Raw genomic sequence first — 21,547 nt, forward strand, 5'->3', positions numbered from 1 at the left:
TTTATTAAACAGGATTCGATGTCTGAAGACCATCATCATAGCTTTCCTCACTAGCATGCTAAAGCTACTGCACTTCATCTTTTTTGAATTCCAAATGTGGGCCAAGGAGTTTGCTAAGAGAAAACCTATCTGCTATGAAGCGAGTCTATTTGGTAATGATACATCTGTTTCCACACCAAGAGCAGTGAAAGCAGAGCCACTGTCAGCTGAGGTTTGTCCAACAAATACCCAAAATAACCAAAAAAGGTGCTGGCCTCTCAGCTTGACAAGCTCCAGCCGTTGTTAACAGGAGGACACGGCAACACTGCAAACAGGTGAGAAGCTTTATGACAGAACGCTGCTTGAGATGAAGGGCGAGAAAGTGCTTTCACTTTGGTACATTTTAGATTTGACGGGGCAAGTACTGCTTTCCTTTCTTGTCCATAGTTATAAATCAAGAGTGTAAAATAAGTGCTACATTGTTTTCACTTGACATGATTTGTGACTCTTCCTTGCTTCAGTTGTAACTTTGTCACAATCGCTGACAGACTTTATGTAACAAATAGGTGCAGTTAGGCACCACCAAGACACACATAGCTGTGTACATGCATGCTGAGCACAAGAAAAACAAAACCCCAAAACATGAACAGAGTGATCTGCAAGGGAGTAAAATTCTCAGCCTGAATTACTGTTACTGTTTCAGTCCACTCCTGTTAATGGCCTATAAGATTACAGAGAATAATGTGAATGATATGATTCCTTATGAACAAAACGTTGGAGACACCGGGGAGGAAAAAGTCCTTTTAACAGAAGGAGACGAGGCAGACATTTAACAGTTTAGCATAGGTCAGGAAAGGGCACAGGGATGTTGTTTGTGTTCAGCATAAAGAATACAAAAGGAAATTGAAATATATCTTCACCGTCTCAAATCACAAAGCCCTTTTTGCATACAGATCCATTTTTTCAATCAGAGCATCAAATATTAAAATTAGTAAATATACAGTTTTTAAATGTGGTATTTTTTTGGTAGTGCTGATTTCTGGAGCATTCCTTATAAATAAACCTCACACATAATCTTCAAATCAGCGTCTTTTTCTGTAGCAATTAAGCAACTTTTTTTTTTTGTCTGCATAAATTTTATCGTGCTCGCCAAATCAAGAAAAACAAATCACCCTGCACCTGTGTCTTGTCATTAAGGAACCACAATTATAGCATTTATTGGATTTCAGCGCCACTGGAGGACGAATCAAAAACCACAACAGTGGCATTAAGCAGAACTCGATCCAGCTGTCTTTATGCTCTTTAGCAAGTTTTAATTGGTGGGGAACACGAGAGAGGAGTGAGGCAAAAACATCATTACAGCTGAAAGTACCACAACAGGGTATTGCTGAGATTTAATTACACTAGGCTATTGTTTAATTTGCCTCTCAATGCTTCAATTAAACAAAAAAGGGAATGTGAGGGTTCAGGTTTCAGGCTCATCTGGGCAGGAGAGGAGAGAGTTTCCCCAGTGAAGTTCATATAACATCACACAGTGGAGATCAAATGGATTTGTCATCGTTTGACTAATGACAGGAAAGAGGAATAAACCTGATTAGAAAATCATCAAGAATCCCTCTGTCTCTGCTGATCATCTTTGTGTGTGTTGTGTTTCTGCTGTAGAGAGGCCTTGGAGCCCGTGCTGATGTATTTACTGTTTTATTGAATGGTGCAAATGATGTGATCTGAGGTTGATGGCAGCCAAATATAGCAAAATCTCTCCCTCTCTTCATAAGAAGGGAATGTAAAGAAACTCCTCAAACCATTTCCCTTATTAGTTTTGTAGTTATTCAATCTCCATTCCCTTTTCTTGTGAATAATACCCTTTAATCTGCATCCAAAGAAACATTTAGGATGTAAATTCACTCAGGGAGTAATAGGAGAGAAACTTTTAGTTCCGTTGTGTGAAAGTGAAATTTCAAGAATCTTGCACTCGGAGTCACTTTGCACATTTTCTGCTCAGTGTCGTCTTTTTTACTCAGTGAATTTGTTTGGCGCAGGACGATGGGCCCATCGTTAGTTTGTTTCTGTGCCATTAAAACAGCAGGCAAGTCAACACCTTTCACTCCCAACTGCTTTACTGCACGCTGGTGGATGACTCACGCTGTAGATAAGAGTAGTACGTGGTGCAGTGCTGTCACCTCACACCAAGCAGATTGTGGGTTTAGATTTCCTGCTACGGTAGAGTCTCTGTTCTCACAGTCCAAAGCAGGTATGTCAGTGATTCTAAACTAGTAGATTTAAAGAGTTAAAAAACAATTACCTGTGGTCAGAGAGGTGAAGAAGAGAGACAAGTATACGAGTGATTTGGGACAGAAAGATCTATAAGATGGTAGTGAAGTCCGCATTTTGGACATAAATATTGTTTTCATAGTGGAAGTATTAAAAAAGATTGAAGATGTTAGACCAGGTTAGACAGGATTAAGCATGTTAGAGCGACAGGCTGAGCAGTTTGAAGACAAAGTAAGGAGGAAAGAAGGAATAACACAGATGAGGTCATGAGAAGGCTTGGTGTGACAGAAGAGGATGCCAAGGATAGGGCGAGTTAGACGCAGATCATCTGCTGCGCCAAACCAGAAAGCAAGTAGCCAAGAGAAGAACAAGTACTCTCTGTATGTGAGTTAGTGCGACATGGGTAAAGGTTTCAGTCAGAGTTTGGCCTTTCACTATTAGTCTGCTGCCACATAAAGGACTCTCCAGGTAAGGAAGAGTCTTTAGGTTTTTCCCGTATTAATCACCAAACAGATGGTCCTCCAGTTCAGCCTTTGTCTTTGTGCAGTATTTTTATGCTAAAATAACCACATAACACAGCCAATGGCTTTGAACAGATGTGTGGGTGATACATGGTAGACAGTTACAGAAAGTCGTGCCATATTTCAAGACTCAGTTTTCTCTTTAAATTGTCGGCATCAGTGTTTCAGAAGGACGATTTTAAATTGTTACGTTTCAGGAAACTCTCAGACGAGCTTCAGAGGGACGAGAAACAAATGTATTAGCTAGTTTTACATTTTAGCAACATCATGATATATGTTTAATGTGTTTATTAAATATCCTGGTCAAAATAACTGTAAGATAGGGTTCTCTTTCAGACATGCTTTTAGTTCAAATAAACAGTCTAGCAAGGCATATAGAGATGAGTCTACTGTCAGGCACCATGGGAATTTCATTAATTGCACTGAAAAGAATTATCCAAGATATTGTCCAAGAGCCAAGGACAACTCACAGAGAGCTTCAGAAAGACCTGGAATCAGCAGGTACAATAGTTTCAAAGAAAACATCAAGTAATGCACTCAGCCACCATCACCATGCAAGACTCCAGTGCTGAAGGAAAAACTTGTTGAAGCGAGTTTGCTGCACAACATTTAAACAAGTCTGTGAAATACTGGGAGAATCTAGTTTGGATGCCATAACACACGCATTTTTATTTTCTGTCTCTGTTGGTTTCAGAGACAGAAAATAAAAAGTCACCTGACCTGAATCCAGCTGAAAATCTATGGAAAGAAGTAAAGCTCATGGAAGGGTCCCACAGAGCATGCAGCATTTGAAGACTGTTTATGGGGAGCATTACAAGGTTTGTCATGGTCCCTGTCACTGACCCAGGAGAGTTTCTAGTTTTTTTCTGCATTCTGTATTATTGTCGTTCAGGCTCTTTGTTTCAGTAATCTGCGTATTAAGTTTATGGGAGGTTGTTTATATCCAATTCTGCTCCCTCAGTCTGTGTTTTAGCTTCTGTGTCAAACTCGTGTCCGTTAGTCTTGCACATTAATTCCTCTTTTACTTTGACAGTCCCCCGTCCTGTGTGCATGCTCGTCACTTTTGCTTCATCTGTCTCTTTACTCTTCAGTTAGTGTCAGCTGTGTTTCCACCTGTGACCTGTTCCCTCATTATTGTTGTCTCAGTCTTCCCTGGTGCTGTGTCCTTCCTTGTGAGTGTTTCCTGTGAAAAATGATAGTTTGGGATGTTTTTTCTCCTCACCGGTTTTCCTTGTGAGAGATCAACAATAAAACTGTTTCGCCTTGTGTTTTTGGAGTCCTGTGTTTGGATCCTACCTGCCAGTCTCACAGTTTCACCGTACAGGAGGCCTCTTCAAACTGCCAAGTATTAAATACATTTAAATAAGCGTCTTCAGTATTTCCCCCCCATGTGATTTCTCATTATTACACATAACTTAATTTATGGACATCTAAGACTTGATTTATTTTTCATGACTTACCAACAACATCACTTCCAATTGCTGAACTCTAAGCGCTGTACCATTGGTCAGATATTCTAAATCACAGTTTTGCAAATCTCTGAACACAAATTACATCATTTAGCACATTTTGTTCACTTGCCTTCAAAATGCAACACATCCATGACAATTAGTCTTGTTGCACCTGTTCAAACTTGATTGTGTGAATATTCCAATCATGTGTCGTGTGCCCTCGAGCTCTGTGCTCATTTTCTGTGTTCCTCTGACGGAGATCAGCAGGAACTCTGAAGAAAAGGAAGAGAGGCGCTAAGAGGCGGCCTGGGAGGCACCTGACAGATGAACACTTTGTATTACAGTAACAAATATTTCTTTTCCAACTTTTTCTATGTGTGCAGTGAGGTGTTTCCTATTATTCTAACATTGCATGACTGGAGTTTTTCTACATACTTCATAAAACAGGTATATGCAGCATATACATATAATACAGTAAATGTTATTTCAGACACAAGTATGAGGAAGCTTTTTGGTAACTGTGCACGAGCTGTTGAGGTGTGCTCACTGACATTATGACCTTTGACACATTAAGAACGAAGATGGAAAAATGCTGAGAAAAATGAACTGAGAGAGTTTTTGGATGACTAAAGTCTTTTGCTTGTTAAGAGAGAAGCAGCAGATGATGGAAGGTATCAAACAGAAACCCTGAGTGATTAGATTTTACACAGAGTTACCTTCTTTACAGAAAGCCACCAACAAATGTGTTACAAACTATATTATGCATGCAGAGGCAGCTATTACTGCACTGATAAATCACAAAGAGGCTTTAGTGATCAGCTGTTGATAGCACTGATCCTGAAAGGTTTGCCTGAGTCATTTTAACCATTTATAATCCACATCATGCAGAGTGATAAGAAAATAACTTCGTCAGGTTTAAATTGAAGTTGAGGAGCACCGAAAAATTCAATGCCAATTCCACTGATGAAGGTGAGTTATCCAGTAAGGTGCAGAGATAAAGTTGGAAATATTTACCTGCTATAACTCCAACCAAAATGAGTGTAATGCTCAAGAACGCACTGGCGAGCACTGAGGGCCGAGACAGCTGTTATTTTTGCAAGAGCTTCGCTCATAAAGATCAAACTGCAGATGAAAAATGTGTTGTGTGGGTGTTATGAGTTATGAGGTTACTGTAATCACATCACATTTTCAGTAACGTGGTAATGTTACATGTTACATGTACTAAGCTGTAATAGTAATAGTACATAATTTCCTCAGTGATTAATGAAGTATTCTGATTCTAATTACATAAGAGCTACCATTATGCTGTGACTTGTGTTACTTCGCTTCTTCGGCTATCGGTGCACTGGGTGAATAGAAAGAAAGGAACGAAGAATCAACATGCTTTTTCTCGTCCTGCACAGTTGCACTATAACGGTCTGATTTCAGTTCATGTCCATGGGAAACGGTACAGCGTACACGATGTGTCCTTTGGTTACGTGATGCACCAGTGGAAGCAGCAGAGAATATGGCTGTCTGTCAGGGCCCCTTGGCTTCACCTTTAAATGCATTGGGTGCTCTTAAACATAATTTTTCAGTGTGTAGGATTAATGTTGTCAGAGGTGTATTTTAGCCCAAACCATTATTACCATTACAGGTGAACAGCAGGCTCACAGCTGGTTTACAGTTTTACTGGTTTTAACGTGTTTACTGAGACACATTAAAACAACTACTGTAAATATCAGTGGAAACTTTACAATAACCCTCAAGATACAAACCACTCATTAACCATTTAGTAAGCTTATAATTCAAATATTGATCTCTTAAGTAAATTAAGTTTAAGGCCACGTATGTAAATATATGAACTGAATTACATTCAAATGTACGGTGTTTTTTATGATTAAATTGTTTGATTTTCTTGTTTTTTATTTAAATTTTACACAGTTTCTTACAAATACTAAGTAGGTAGAAAACAGTCACTGTTGGTTCAGTGTTAGGTAAAATCCTCCCAGAGTGCCAAGACTGCATCAGTGCCACGTCCCCTGCACTCACACAGATTTGTTTTTCAATCTCTCAGCAGATTCATTATATGACTTGTTGGTGTCAACGGTTATTAAAAAGGTGAGTTTGCACCAAAAGCATTTTAGGATATTCAGAAATTACACTTGTCAGGCTGCGGTGTTTCACTGAAAACCCTAAAAAACATTGTATGTGAAATTATATGTATATGTGTATGTATATATATGTATATATATTTACAGTGCTTTCAATTGTCTTGTTTGCTGTCACCATCAGCTTTCATCTTCTCTGCAGGGACCCTTTATAGACACATATGAAAAGTGCTGTAGTTAATGTAGTCTTCATAACAGACTCCTTGTAGTCCGCAGTGTTAATTGTTATTATGATTATGTTATTACTATGTTATTACATCATCTCATCATCATTTCATGTTTTTTTCCACATCATCTGTTAACCTCCCCTGCTGTTTGATTTTGGTGTTTTATTTTTTCTGTGGATATTGTGTTCACATCCTTATTAAAGGTTAGTTTTCAGTTCAATCTGCTGTTTTTAAGTGCTGCATTTTAATGTCGCCACACTTCACACAGATACCAAATGCATATGCAAGTACAAAAAGCTGTTACAAATAAAATGCATCGTCGACTCATTTTTAATGATTAAAAATGTAACAAATCAGAGTTACCACTTAACCTAACCTCTTTGGACATACACACTAATCCTACTGGTGCGGGAAAACAGGAATAACATGCAGGCAGGCGGCCATCTTTGCTGAAATTATGTGAACGTGTTTCCGTCTGTGAGGAGAACGGGATGCCAGTGGCAGACCAGGCTGTTCCAGTATTTTCTGGGAGATGTTAGACAGTTTGCATGGTGCATGGTGGATTGTGAGCAGTCCACTAATAGATTGGCAGTGTGGGCTCTGTTTCTCCTACAGTCCTACCTCATGCATCTACCACACTCTGGAAACTGTGCTTGGAGACACAGAAAACCTTTTTGCAAACTGCACCTTTGGACGTGCCATCCTGGTAGAGATAGATTACCTGTGAACCGTTTCACAGTGAACCTAAACTGTTGTCAACTGCACCAAGACTGAACCATAACTCTGCTGTTTAAACGTATCCAAACATCTTTAGGTCTGAAGCACCAGGGAAACATGCTCTGTGTGACTCTAAGTTCGGGGAACCCTTCATTTAATCACTAGCAGTTTTGAATTTTAACTCTGTGTGTTTTTTATGGCTCATTAAAATCAGAGCATGTTTGTTTTCACAACAAACTGGTTAAAGTTTTCTGTTTCTGTCTATTTGTTAACAGAATCAAATGTTGAGGCACAGAAAGTAAGTGTGTCTTTGTCATTGCAAAATAAATCTCATTATTCTCTAGTTTATGTCATTATATAAAAAAATGAAGTCGTCTCTCAGCTGCAGCAGTGTTATGGCCCCTCCATCAGGATGCACTTGATTAGCTCTGTGTTTGTCATTATATTGTAATTATAATAATAGCGAGTGTTTTGACTTTTGCTTAATGAATCAGATTATTACATTATTATTACACTTGTTGAATGTTTCACATGAAATAAAAAATACTGATTAATTATATTAGAACAACAGCTGACCACATTATTAGCTTTTTTTTTGTTTTTACACATGTAACCTGATTTTACTTCATATAAAAAAATTTGTTGAAATACATAAGATTGTATGTAAGTTAGAAACAACTAGGGTATTTTCATTAATTATTTATCAGTATTACTATTTACTTGTATTAACTTTTACATTATTCATTATCCCGTAACAGAAATTTACCAGCCTGGAAAAATACGTGAACTTTTTGTTTTTAGATCATGGAGAAAATTCCTTGTTTTTATGGGATGGTAAATTTCCAGTATAATTCTGGTGAAGATTACAGGTTTTTGCAGTGTGGCCCATCAATGTGGGAGGGACTGCGAGGCCGATTCTAAACATTTTGATGTCCATTATTCTCCAATGAGTATTAAAGGAAAACATTCAGAATTCCTGCCAATCTTCCCAGGAATGGACATTCCAGTAAATTCATCCAAAGGTCAGATGGCAATGATCAGAGAAATTGCAAAATCACAAGAGGTCTCAGACTCAACAGGCCTCAGTTAGTATGCCACATGTTTAGTATGACGTGTTTGGAAGGGCTGCCTCTTCTCTCTAAAAAGGACAAAGTTGCATTTGAACAAAGGACAAAACGTCTGCAACAATGTTGTTTGGACAGCTCACACCAAAGTGGAGAAGTTTGGCCGTGATGCACGGCTGAATGTTTGGAGAAAACCAAACTGCATGTCAGCAGAAACACTTTAAACCAATACCGTGCACACTGGTGGACAGATGATGATTTGGACTTGTTTTGCAGGACCTGGGCATCGTGCAGTCGCTGTGTCGATCATTAACTCCTCTGCAAAGTACTTAGGGAGAAAATATAAAGACAGCGCTCTGACAGCTACAGCTTGGCTGAAACCGCATCATGTAATAGGATGTAAATCCCAGGCACACTAGCAAATCTACAAGAGAATGTCTAAAGAAAAGAAAAGCAACAAGGGGCAATGGCCCAGTCAGCCCAGTTGAAATGTAGTGGTGGAACCTCAGCAGAGCGGTGGATAAACAAATTGTGACAACAAGCATCTTGATGGAACGTGTTTAAAAGCTCAGCATAATGCTTCTCATCTGCCTCCCTACTTCCTCTGTCACAGCCAGCCGCTGACTGAGTTCCTGCTATAGCAGAAAACTACAAACCAGGCTATTATGGCTGACATGTTGTCATCACTGTCTTGTCCTGTCCGGACAAACAAAGACGGATGTGGCTGAAGGGCTCAGTGGTGTCGAGACACCACCAGTGTCCTGTCTCTCTCAGCAGGGCCTCAGGATGCAGCAGAAGAGCAGGAGCTACATTCAGTCCTATTCACAGTGGCAGCCTGTTGATGGAAAGCCTGTTAATGTTCAACCACAGACAGGAACTGATGCAGTGTTTCTGCCAGGGAACGATACTGTACCCCTGTTTCATTTGTGTACTCATCACTGGGTCATCCGAGTGGAAAGAAGATCTGAACAGGATCAACATCAAAATCTGGTGGATCCCTTTCTGTGGTCACAATTCCATCACTTTTGGCCGAAAACCAAACTGTGACACTCTGCCCAGTCTCATACATACTGGCAATATGAGTAATTTGGCACAGCTCACCCTTTTTGCTCTGTCTCCCTTCCTAAAGTGTCCTCTGCAGACACAGAAGCCATCCAGAACATGTCAGACAGACTTCGGTCTCCTCACAGAATCCTGTTAGTTTATTGTTTAAAGCGAAATTAACTGAACTGAAGTCTGTTCTGTTTACTAAAGTCATCATTTATTTTCAAGTTTAATATGACATTTTACAAAAACTACTCAGATCACTGATTACTGATAAAATGATAACTTTATGGTATTAAACCAAATCACTAGATCTTTAGATATCATTATGCATCAATAGAATTTTATGAATCAGGAAATAATAAACAAAATAAAACAGTTTTGACAGGTTGGGATCGTAATAACCAGCAGTTAATTATGGCTGTTATTGTGTTTTGAGTTTTCAGGCTTTGCACAAGTGAAAAACCCTCTGCCTCCTCATCTGGGCTGTTTAAAGAGCCCACCTAAATATTAAAGGTTTTCTGAAAAACAGCCCCTCGCTGCCAGTAGTAAGCATCATACTGTAATACAAGGACAACCCTTTGGTATCTCTTTTCAGTCTGAAAGGATTCCCTAAACCTGTGAAACAGAAGCCATGAGCCATGCTGTGTGTATGTCATGCTCTCTGCAGATGAGAGAAATCTCCGTTGTAACGTGTTAAAGAATGATTACGAGGTTTACATACATACTGAAAAAATGTGTCACAGCTCTCATGAACCAAACGGACACAGCACATTTTCAGCACATGCCGTGCACTCCTTTAATGTGCCGGTACTACGCTGTGAAACTGCAGGTATCCATCTCCAAGGTGATAGTCAGGACACCCAGCCTCCTCACGCCCGGCAGCTCCATACGATCTGTTCCTGCTATCATCAGATACCATTTCTGATGCTATTTAGATATCCATGATTTACAGATGATAATTCATGTCTACAGTTACGTAGAGTGTTGTACTATTACTGTAAGCTTGAGCAAGAGCTGGATTTCATTGCCGTGTTTAGTTTTGCTGTTTAGTTTCTTTGTGGCTCAGGAGACGATAGTGTTGATCACTAAAACCTTGATGTATTTACTGTGTGTGTGTGTGTGTGTGTGTGTGTGTGTGTGTGTGTGTGTGTGTGTGTGTGTGTGTCCAGACAGTCACCAGTGTACTCTTTTACTCCCTGCTGTTTCTTTTGTCCCCAGCCCCTCAGGACTGCTATTCCCAGGCTTTACATAAGTAAATTCAGACATCTCATTTCTCTGTGTTAAAGAAACTCTGTCAGTTTAACTTTTGTTCTTGTTTTAATCATTTAAATGATAAAGCTGAAGTGTGCTGTGATTTTTTTGCCCACAGTTAATCCAAAAAAATGTGTTAGACTGATTTAAAAAACAGCATTATTTCTGCCTGCAGTTATCTGATATTTGTTTACCTCCTTAAGTGTAGAAAGAGTGTCATCAGTGTGCCATCACATGTACAATGCCACAGCTCATCCATCTTCCCGTGTCTTTGTGTATTTGACAGGACATGACAGGACTGACGACACAGCAGCAGTAATGTCCATGCATGCCTTTAGCTTTCTGCTACAGCGAGAAGTCAGTGAGTGGGTGCTACTGCAACCTCTGACTGTGAAGAGATGGGAAAAATAATGTTATGCTGCATTTTCAAGATGACTTTATCAGAGCTCATCATGCTGTGTGTCAGGAGGTAGAGCAGGTGGTTCGATCCCTGGCTGCTCCAGTTCTAAGTGTCCAAGGACAAGATACTGAAGCCCAAGTTGGTCACTGGAGACGTCCATAAAATGTGTGTGAAGGTTTAATAAACTGCATGTGTGGATGGGTGAATGAAAGCGCTTTGAGTGCTCGTGCAGAGTAGAAAAGTGCTTACCACAGACAACTTTTGTATGTAATAACATTAATAATGTCCCACTGCATTCACACAGTGTGCTGAATTTAATGCAATGTCAATACAATCTGCACATTCTACTGTAGATACATATACAGGTGGAGTTTACACTGCTATAAACTCAACGGCTGATCACTGCTTTTGTTAGCAGGCTGCAGGCTGCATTAGTATGCTGTCTGTACAGAGGCTTGCAAAGAGCTGAAGCTGTGTTAGTGATACACTGCAGCTGTTCCTATCCTGCACATGGTTTGCACACATTTTTTCCTTTCTATCTGCCCATTATGGAGATAGAAATCCAACTGTCTAACATTTAATTGGCTGAAAAAAGGTAATGTTTGAATTCCTCAAAGTCTTCATTAGGATAAGAGTGAGGCAGACATGTGGAAATTAAGTAAATTACATTCCATTTTAAATTCATATCAAATCTGTCAAATCAAGACGATAAAAACAAACAAAGAAATTCATAACTGAAAAAACCCACATACAGCTGTCCTAGATGGCCCTGATGCATCCAACGCATGTTTCAGTAACTGAAAATAATTTGTCACACCATCAGAAATGATTACATCACATAGATCAAACTGATTTTTAAAAAAGTAAAAATGAATGTTCTTTCTACTCTCTGCAAGATTAAGACATGAGCAACTTCACATTGTATCAATGGTAAAACTTTGTAATAATTAATACCAATTATATAAAAGTTTAGTTACTGTTAGACGAGGAAATGATAAGAATAAGGTTTACTAATAGATGTAAACCATTTATGATCATATCTGGATGTTTTTAAAGTTGGTGTTAATAATAGTTTTAACACTCATACACAAGCGTTTGGCAGGATTCTGATGAAGTTGTGTTTGATCCTGGTAAAATAAAAGTCCAGCCTGAAATCCATCTGAAAAGTTAGAAAAGACTTTGTTATTGTCACCGTCACAAATGCAGCCGCAGAGCTGAGCGTCACTGCTGTCACTGAAACTATCAAACTAAACACTGATATTGATTTAACTCGGTAACATTTTTTATTCATTTTCCTGACCAATAAAAGTTTTTTAAAAAGAGGGAGGAGGGGGGGCTGCTCAGTCCTTAATATGACACGTTTAACAAATGAATAGCTCTAACAGGGAAGTGGCCTTTGTGGTGAGTGGAATCCCTCCTGGGTGTGTGTGGAAGGTGTGTGGGAGAACTGTGTGGGCTTTCCCCATACAGAAGGCCTCTAAAGACCAACCTACACACTCAGGATCCCGCCTCTCTCCGAGCCATGACATCCAGCTGGAGCCTGTCAGCAAAACAGCCAACGAGGCAGAAACCATAAAAGAAGAGGAGAACAAGGAGAACAAAAGCTGTATGAGAGTGAGAATGTGAAGCAAAAAGAAACGTGCATGATAAGGAAAGTGTGATGCAGAAGCGGATGCACAAAGTGTGTGTCGGTGGGACCATCCTGGTGTGCAGAATAGGGCAACTCCTACACTCACATTCCTTTATATTATATGGAAGTCAACAGGAACGACGGTATGGACACACACATCCCCGACAGCTGCACGGTGATCGGGAAAAGCAGAAGTACCTGTCGCAGGAAGATACGTGCAGGGGGCGTGAAGCTTTCCCCCGAGTGAGAATGCAGCGAGAAACCTCAGGAGCAGCAGCAGAGAGCATTGTGTTTACTCGTCAGGCCGAGGTGGTCACTGGGCAAGAGCAGCTCCTGAAAGTAATATAAACAAGACCATGGCACATTAAATAGGACAGAAGAAATCCCACACACTGTCTTTGATTTTATTAAATGCACATTTCAAAAGGGCATACTGCCAGTAATGTAGAATTATATATTATACTTTATTTTCATGTTTCTATTTACTTTACTAGATTTAAGAGTTTCAGGGTTGAATGTTCTCTTTTTGTTTTGTTTTGTTTTTCAAAACACCAATAATAAAGCATAAAAAGGCCCTGGGGCAAAATCTGTGTGGCAGGGCCCTTAATGTCCTCCCCATGTGTTCTGTGTTTATACTCATTGTTTCACTGAACACAGTGCAACATTAATTAGTGCATGTATCACTTTGTATTCTATAACTAGCTCGATGACACTGTAGAATTTTATGTATTCTAACAAATTAGCAGTTGTTTAAGTTAATAAAACCAAAACCTTAAAGCGTTCAGGGGCTGCTGAGGCCAGACACGTGAAAACATTGTTTCTTAAGAAAAATTAAAAGTGATTTTATCTCATTAACATTTTAGGATTACTAGTTAGCACTGTGAGACGATTGTCCAAACTACTGAACTACCATACAGATCATATAGAATAGAGGGATGAAATACTAATATTGCCCTGAAGAAAGCCAGCTGAACTACATAAAAACCAAGAAATGTATGTAATAGTTTCTAAAATAACCTGGCAGGGTAATTACACAAATTTTGAGCATTTACTGAGACTGAGATGCTTGACTGGAAATGAGGTCAAAAAGATGAGCTTTGTAGTTGCCTTCAAAGAGCTGTGTTTGTTCCAGAGGGAGTGGATGGGTCAGATGGCAGGGTCTGCAGCCTGCCGCAGTCTTTATTTAAAATGTGCCGCGAAGAAGACGTTGTCTCTACGTAGAGAAAATTTAATATCTAAATAAATTAAGATAAACTGACCAAAGTGAATCAAAAAGAATTGAGACTCATAATTTCTGAACCCTGAGCCTTACTGAGATGCTCTGGGTCTCCTCTGCTCTCAGACAGCGCACAGCTCCTAACGCAGGGCTGCTACATCTCTCTACGCTCTCCTCACCCTCTTCTCTTCTTTCATTAGTGCTCCTGTGTTGAGAGGCCACTACAACCGGGCAACAATGACCCCACTATGTTACCAAGCTTTGTGTGGTATTTTATTCATCTGTACCCCTTCATCTTCCTATCCATCTGACCCCGTTCCCTCTCACACACATCTTGGTATAGTTCCCCTTTCTTCCCCGAGTCCTCCCATCTTTCTCTGCTCTTTTCCTGAATCTCCCTCGCTTCTCTCTTTTTATTCAATGAAGCATTAGTCAATTCACATTTTTCTGTTGTTTGCATGGACGCCTACAGAGTTCCTCCAAGACACTGGCGAGGGCAGAACAGTACAGAGAACACTGTTTCTTATAGTTCAGGCTGTTATTCTGAAAATTAACCTCAATTAACCTTTTTAAAGAATTTTTTTTTTTTTTCAAAAAACCTTTGGGGATAGGAAAGAGCCTGGACTTCTACTTTTACTGTTTGTTATGTTTTTTGTTCGTTTAAAGTATTTTAGTTGAGCACACTGAGCACAGAGGGCTCCAACAGCCCCAGGTTTGCTGCTGTTTGCAGGATTTAATTACAAATATTCCCAGCACCTTTATGTCCCTGTGTTTTATGTCCCCAATCATATTTTGAAACTTTTAACAACGTGGACATTAAGTTGGTGAAACCAACAGTTATTTTCATTGAAAATTTCTCTTAAAAAATAATTTTTATAATTGATTGAAGATGAAATCAGTCGGGAAATAAGCCCAAATGAACACTCAGGCTGAGGTTAGCATATTTTAATAAAATCAACATTGTTGAGTTTGACCTACACGAGATGCTTCTACCTCTCCTTTAATATCACATGTGCTGTTGCAGCTAAACAGAGTCTGTTCATTTAATACGTTACACACATCCATTCCTGTTTCTAACAGATTCCAGGCCCAACAAAAATAAAAACCTTGTAAATGTGTTTAAACTGACTCCAGGACAGCTTCCTCGTTACTGAGAAACTTTCATGTGTTATTTGTAGTCAGAGGAAAAATGTTGTTTAGAAGAGCGTGGACATGAATATGTTAGTTAGTTACTTCCTTTCAAAGTTAATCAATAACATTAATGAAGGACAAAGAGATTCATCATGCTGTATTTCTTTATTGGTGTTCAGCTGTAGAAGCAGGAGAGATGTACAAACTATATGGATACAGCTCCACCTACTGGTAGTACCTAAACACAATCCACCAAAATAAAAGCACTACAGACAGACAGACAGACGGGGACCCTTACTGGATGCTACTTAAAGTGACCTGACACCTTTGTGTGTTGTTTGATGTGTGGACATTCTGCACTGGGGACAATAAAGTTACCATGACCAATTTACCAAAAATGAATAAAAAATAACGACTATTATTCAACGTAAACGATTTAAATTGTAATTGGGATTAGAGCAGACACTAATACATGTTTGGATGAACTCAGTATGATCATTTTAAACTACACAGACCAACTGTTATTACACCTTTGACATATTACAGCAGTCTCCAATAAGTATGAAAATATGCCTCATGGGATCACAGATTAATGTCGTAAACCACTGAGTGGCAAACAGTTCTTTTGGATGGCTATTCTTAAATACAATGAATATAAACAATGATTGATTTATAATGAAATTATGGAAGAAACATTTGTGATCTATGAGCGACATAACCGGAGCAGCAGAGGCTGAGATATTCTGACCCAACCCTGTTCAGTAAACTGCCTGTTAGTCCAGGAGTCAGTCATGTGACTGTGGCTACCTGACTTACGCAGTCACCTGTTCCTCATTCCCCAGTTGCTTAGCAGTGTATTTTATAAGGTTCTTCCCATAACCAGACCATCGTCTGCCTTGTTATGGATCTGTTTATCAATCTTCATACCTTAGGCTGATTTTCCTGATAACATCTCGACTGCTGTCATGTTCTAATGCATTATTTAAATGTTACTGGAAGAAGCAAAATAAACAAAGTCAAAATGTTAAACAGCCCCCACAAACAGCTGTGTTCGATGAATTTTAATGAGGAACATTGGTGGTGTGACCCTTTAAGCCTTGACCACCAGGTTAAAAAGAACCATCAACCCTGTTAATATTTGCTACATATAGGTTCACATTCATGCAGGTCAGTTACTGCACAGAGAGTAGTACTACAAAGAGTATATATACAACAATCCCATTACTCTAAACACTAACAAACAGCAAAAAGAAGCATGTCTCATCTCAACAAATCACAGGTTCTTACACTGCATGGTGACTGATGGTGGTGGGTAACTATTACCATGCATAGAATAACTCAAAGTGGACGACCGTGGAGAAAAGTCTTTCACAACATTTAGCCAAGTCAGAAACAGTCTTGAGGAGGTCGGTGCCAAAAACTACAGTTAAGAAACACCTTGATTCTAGATGTACAATCCTGTTTACAACAACATGCAAACCACTCGTTGTACTCAAGGAAAATTTGGCCAGATTAGACACAAAACTCTGGAAAGGCCCTGACCACATGATGGAGACAGCTTTATGGCATGTGGCTGCTAGTGTTCAATGATGAGTGCTGACAGCAGTAGGATGAATTTTAATGTGTATACTCTGTACAGATTCAGGAAAATGCTGCAAAATATTTACATCTGCTGTGTCAAAACAACACAAATCAATCATACATGAATTAACAACATTATCAGATAATCTTATCAGAACAGCTCCAGCCTTTTGCTAGACTCTGGTACAGGCAAAACGCACAAACTTACAGTGTCTGCAGTAAAGAAGGAAAACCTCTCAGAGAGGCTCTGATCTGTTGAAACAGTGCAAAACCAGAACATTACAAATGGCACATAACTACAGCGAGGACTCACAACAACACCCTGATAAAAAAAAAAAAATCACCATGATACTTTTCATTTTCTTTGACCTTTATATTATTTTGACAAAAGCCAAAATCAGAAAAAATGGCTGAAACTAGTGAATGACGTTTTGAGATATATTTACAGATGTGCCAGTGTTGTTGAATTCCATTGAATATTTTAAAGAAGAAAAAATAGAAAGTATGTCAGGACCACCATTTACACCATGAGACTGAACGTGTTAATTTGTAGCAGTAGAAGATCAACACGTTTTTGTAATGCCGGAGCGATTTACTCTGGCTCTAGTTTGCGACCGGTCCAGTCTCTCTTTGCTCTCTTCTCCTCCAGCCGCTCGGGCCGGATGGGCCTGGATCTGCAGCTCTGAGGGGGTTTCTGTCTATTATTGTCATATCATTTTTACATCACAATACAAAACACTTTGAGGCAACTGCTGTTGTAAATTGGCACTATGTAAATAAAACTGAATTCAACTGAAGTGAATCTGACACCAGTCTGTGGCTAAAGGAGACCTAATTTCATCACCTCTCATTTTCACATCATGTATATCTATAATGCTAAAATGTTTATTCACATTTTATGAGGACAGGCTTCAAATAAGGAGGTAAAATGAACTCAACTGAGCAAAAAGCTTTGAAATTGTGTTCCTTTTAAGTTTTAAAGTTCACTTTAAAATAAAGGGCAGTTTCTTTAACCCTCTATTAGTGATGACCCCAAGTCTAGCCCTATATTCTAGAGAACTTGTTAGTTTGTTTTTGGTGTGTTGCACCACAAAGTGTGATTTGTTCCCTGATACTCATCAGAACATTTTTTTTTAAACCACAGAAATATTCTGATTGTCTCCGGTTAGAGTTTAAAGTTAGGGTTGGGTTTGTCATGGATTAAACTTGGGCCTCAGTGGGCTTACTGTGATCACGCAAAGCTGCTGTAGTGGAGTCCCAGAAAGAAAAAGAGTTGTAAAGTACACAATAGGCCCCCTTTTGATTTTTGATTCAAGCCAGCTAATTAAAAGGACAGAACATATCCTGTTTGTTGACACTCTCGTACATTTTATGTCAGACGATCATAAACCGTTTATGGTCAGTCAGGCTGTTTTAGCTTGGTGTCACAGGAAATTTTCACCCAGACTAAAGGGGGTGAACTTCTGTGCTTGTTGAGCTCCGATCTCAGCCACATACAGAGCCCCAGTTTTCAGGTCTAGGTCTACCAAGTGGGGCTTCACATCATCAGCCAACTGGATCACACTGACCACTCTGCACTGGCCAATCATGCCTACAGGCGGAGCATCCAGCAGTGAAATCTGATTGGTGTTGAGCTGGACAACAACAAAGTATTTTTTGTCTGGGGTAAGGCGGACAGAATAGGGTGCATCTTCAGTAAAGCAGCTCCCCCACGTCCCCAGCCACTCCCCGGTGACAGAATTAAAAACCTGGATCCTCTTGTTTCCTCTGTCAGCCACCCACACCCTCTGGGCCGTGTCCACGGTCACGCTGTGTGGGATGTAGAACTGAGCTAGGCCTTGTCCTTTCTCTCCATGCATCCACATCACCTTCTGCTCTTTGGACAGCTTAATGAGGCGGTTGTTCATTCCTCCGTCACCGTCCACAATATAAATTTCCCCAGAGTTATGGATAAATATCTCGGCGGGCTGATCAAACTGCAGGGGGTCCAGTCCAGAACCTGCTTTTCCTGGCGTTCCAAGCACCTGAAACGAACAAATCAATAATCAACAGGATGTTTTCTATACCTATAATCACACTAGATACTTCAGAAACAGCTTTACTTGGCACCAAATCACCTGTAGCAACTTTCCTGATGGCGTGTACTGTTTGATGCAGTGACCATACGGGCCGTTCCCCACGTCTGTGATCCACACAGTGGGGTTTGATGAAGCTGCATCTGCTAGAAATATTCCATGAGGCTTCTCCAGGGTGGTTGTGTTCCAGGACATGAGGTAATCTCCATCAGTAGTGAACACCAGCACCTTCGGAACGTTGTCACCTAAAGGAAAGTCAATGCAAACACAGTGATATATATGCTGTACTGCATCAGACTCCACATGTAGCCAGCAGCCAGCATTTAACAAAGCTTGGTGTCCTTCAGTTTTTAGTCCCTGCTGAGGACGTATGGCTGAAAAAGGTCAATGATGTAAGCTGGTGTTTGTCCATGAAGAGCTCTACAAGTCAGAACCAGTTTGATGCAACGACTCTCTTACTAACAAGATCTGCATGTAAACTGTATGTGATGCTGTGCATGTGTGAGAGAGGGAGAGGTCGCAGCAGTGTTGAATAAACTGAAAGATGTGCTGATATGCTGGGTTAAATGAACTAAGGAGTTGGTGTGTACAGAGCTGACATGTGTTTCATTTAAGGGAGGAGAAGAGGAATAACCGACAGCAGGCGGAGGGAGAGCTGCTGATTATTACAGGACTGACTCCTGACCAGAATACTGTGACATTACAGAATTTGCACAAGTTTGTCCACAAACTACTCCACTTGTTAAACAGGGAACTACAGCACAATTTTAAACCCCTTATGTGTACTGACGTTTTGTAATTTTCTGACTGATTTTTTCTTTTCTAAAATCATCTTCTTTCAGGGGGAGGTTATTGCCTCCATTTCACCCTATTCCCAGCATCTTCCTCTGTCGTGTTAGCACTCTGCCTGTTCACCCATGAACCTCCTCCGAGGTCTTCCTCTTTTCCTCCGGCCTGGCAGCTTGTCCAGTGTATCTACTCAGATTACAGATACCTTGATAATACATTCACAGATTCAAAACTGCACTGTATCATGTACTAAATACCACACACAGTTAGATGTCACTCCACACCACAGCTGGACCAGCCATCGGCCGATGGTGATTTTTCGTTTTTATGGGACGATGGTTTTTTTGTTTTTTGTTTTTTTTGTAATGGCATAAACAATGAAAGGTGGTTGATTGGCCAATGTGCCATGATCGATTCTGAACTGGACCAATTACAGCTGAGGAGGTCAGATGCACCCGCCCCCTTGTTTGGGCAACAGCTCTGAGGGCAATCTTATCACAGACACACAGAAGAAAATAGTATTGATTTGTCTCGGACTTCAGCTAGAATGAAAAAGACACAAAGCTGGAGTTATTCTGTCTTTATGCTGTCAGCTGTTTCTTCTTCTCTCATTCTCTCCCCCCTCCCTCTCCTGTTGCTACTTCAATCATGAAACTGATCAATGATCAGCTGATCGGCTTTTCTCTCTTGTTTGTTTATCGCCCACTTTGCGCCAGAAAAAGGAAACCAGCGGATGTCGCGCTAAACAACAGCAGCACGTTTAAGCTTGATCAGCTGTTAGAATGTATTTAATATTAATTTCTAGTATCAGCTGATGTTTGCTGGAGCCACAGCTGTAAAGCTGCTGGTCATGATATCGGTTTGGATATGTGGTGAGAGGGAAACATGCAGATGAAACCAGGAGATGTCCTTACTGAATCATCAGAGCTGAACAGGTGATGGAGAAACAGGTTTACCTTTTAGGTGACATGGATGAGTTGAAGGGAAGTTATGAACTGTTTGTGAGAGACAAATAACACCAGGATCCTTTTCTACGTAGCTGACAGCTGGTAACTGTGCAGGGGCGGGTCTAGCAAACATTTGCCAGGGGGGCCAGGTAGGGCATTAACAGGGAAAGGGGGGCACAAGGAAATACTTTTCTTTCTTATTCTCATTTAAAATGTCTCGCTTTTAATAAATATTTATCTGAATCTTACAACTAAAGTGGTCATCTGATGTAAACTGTATAGAAATCATACATATGTACCAACAAGACAGTGTACATCACTGTCACAACAGCCTTTGTTTTCATTCAAAGGCTACACCAACGCAACTTTTAACATTACTCTGATGCAGTGAGCTACTTTAACGTCACCTGACATCAGCAGTACTGTTTTTACTACATTTACTACAACGGGATTGTTGTGTTTAAATTAACTTCTGTAATGAAGCAATTTCCAATGTTGATCTTATCGTAACAGATAACAATTAAGATCATCTTCATCTGCATTGACACACACTAATGACGCAGTCACCATTATGATCCAGTATGATGTTTAATTCTGAAAAGTACTCAGTATTTTGCCTAATGAGAGCCTTTACCAACAGAGATAGAGTGTAATTACCTCTCTGAGCCACATACACCACCCCAGCATACTGGTTGACTGCCACTCCAAACACGTCCCCAGTGTAGAGCTCCGGGTTCTTGGGCCAGCTCAGATCCAGTTTGTACAGGGGTCTGCCCAGCAGCTGGTAGTCGTGTCTGAGGCTCGAGCCGCCCGGCTGCTGGCTGCTCATGGTCCCGTAAAGCACCATCATGAGCAGGACCAAAGAGGCCATGCTGGAAACTATCAAACACGTATGACTTGTCTTTGTCATCAGCATCAGTGGTTTTGCTGTTGGCAAGTACTTCATTTAACACTCTCGTTTTAAACCTGCCACTATGCTGCGTACGTGTCCGCACAGGATGCACAGGCGGAAGTCGGCTAACGTTAGCTACACAGGCTACGGAACAAGCAAAGTCTTCGTACGATACCTGCTGAGATAATATACGGTTAAAACCTCGTGATTGTCTTATAGATTTGAATCCCACTGACCAAACAGAAAGCCACTTCCTCTTCAGCACTAA

General features: G+C 40.2%; 1 protein-coding gene across 1 annotated transcript; it reads right to left on the reverse strand.

The window, feature by feature from the left end:
• Window positions 1–16,073: 16,073 nt before the first annotated feature.
• On the reverse strand, window positions 16,074–21,547 carry LOC100694630 (NHL repeat-containing protein 3). The gene is made up of 3 exons (XM_003454062.5): window positions 21,045–21,547; window positions 18,694–18,896; window positions 16,074–18,600 (listed from the first exon to the last, which is right to left on the reverse strand). Exons 1-3 carry the CDS (start codon window positions 21,331–21,333, stop codon window positions 18,001–18,003), a joined length of 1,092 nt encoding a protein of 363 aa, XP_003454110.2. The 5' UTR covers window positions 21,334–21,547; the 3' UTR covers window positions 16,074–18,000.

The sequence above is a fragment of the Oreochromis niloticus genome, linkage group LG8 (genome assembly GCF_001858045.2).
Source record: "Oreochromis niloticus isolate F11D_XX linkage group LG8, O_niloticus_UMD_NMBU, whole genome shotgun sequence".
In the NCBI taxonomy this organism is placed as follows: Eukaryota; Metazoa; Chordata; class Actinopteri; order Cichliformes; family Cichlidae; genus Oreochromis; species Oreochromis niloticus.

Excerpts from the sequence above, each read along its gene's own strand:
- LOC100694630 (XM_003454062.5), bottom strand. The coding sequence starts at position 21,333 with ATGAAGTACTTGCCAACAGCAAAACCACTGATGCTGATGACAAAGACA. Across the intron at positions 18,897-21,044 it reads GGTGTATGTGGCTCAGAGAG|GTGACAACGTTCCGAAGGTG; the intron begins GTAATTACACTC and ends ACTTTCCTTTAG. Across the intron at positions 18,601-18,693 it reads CATCAGGAAAGTTGCTACAG|GTGCTTGGAACGCCAGGAAA; the intron begins GTGATTTGGTGC and ends TGTTCGTTTCAG.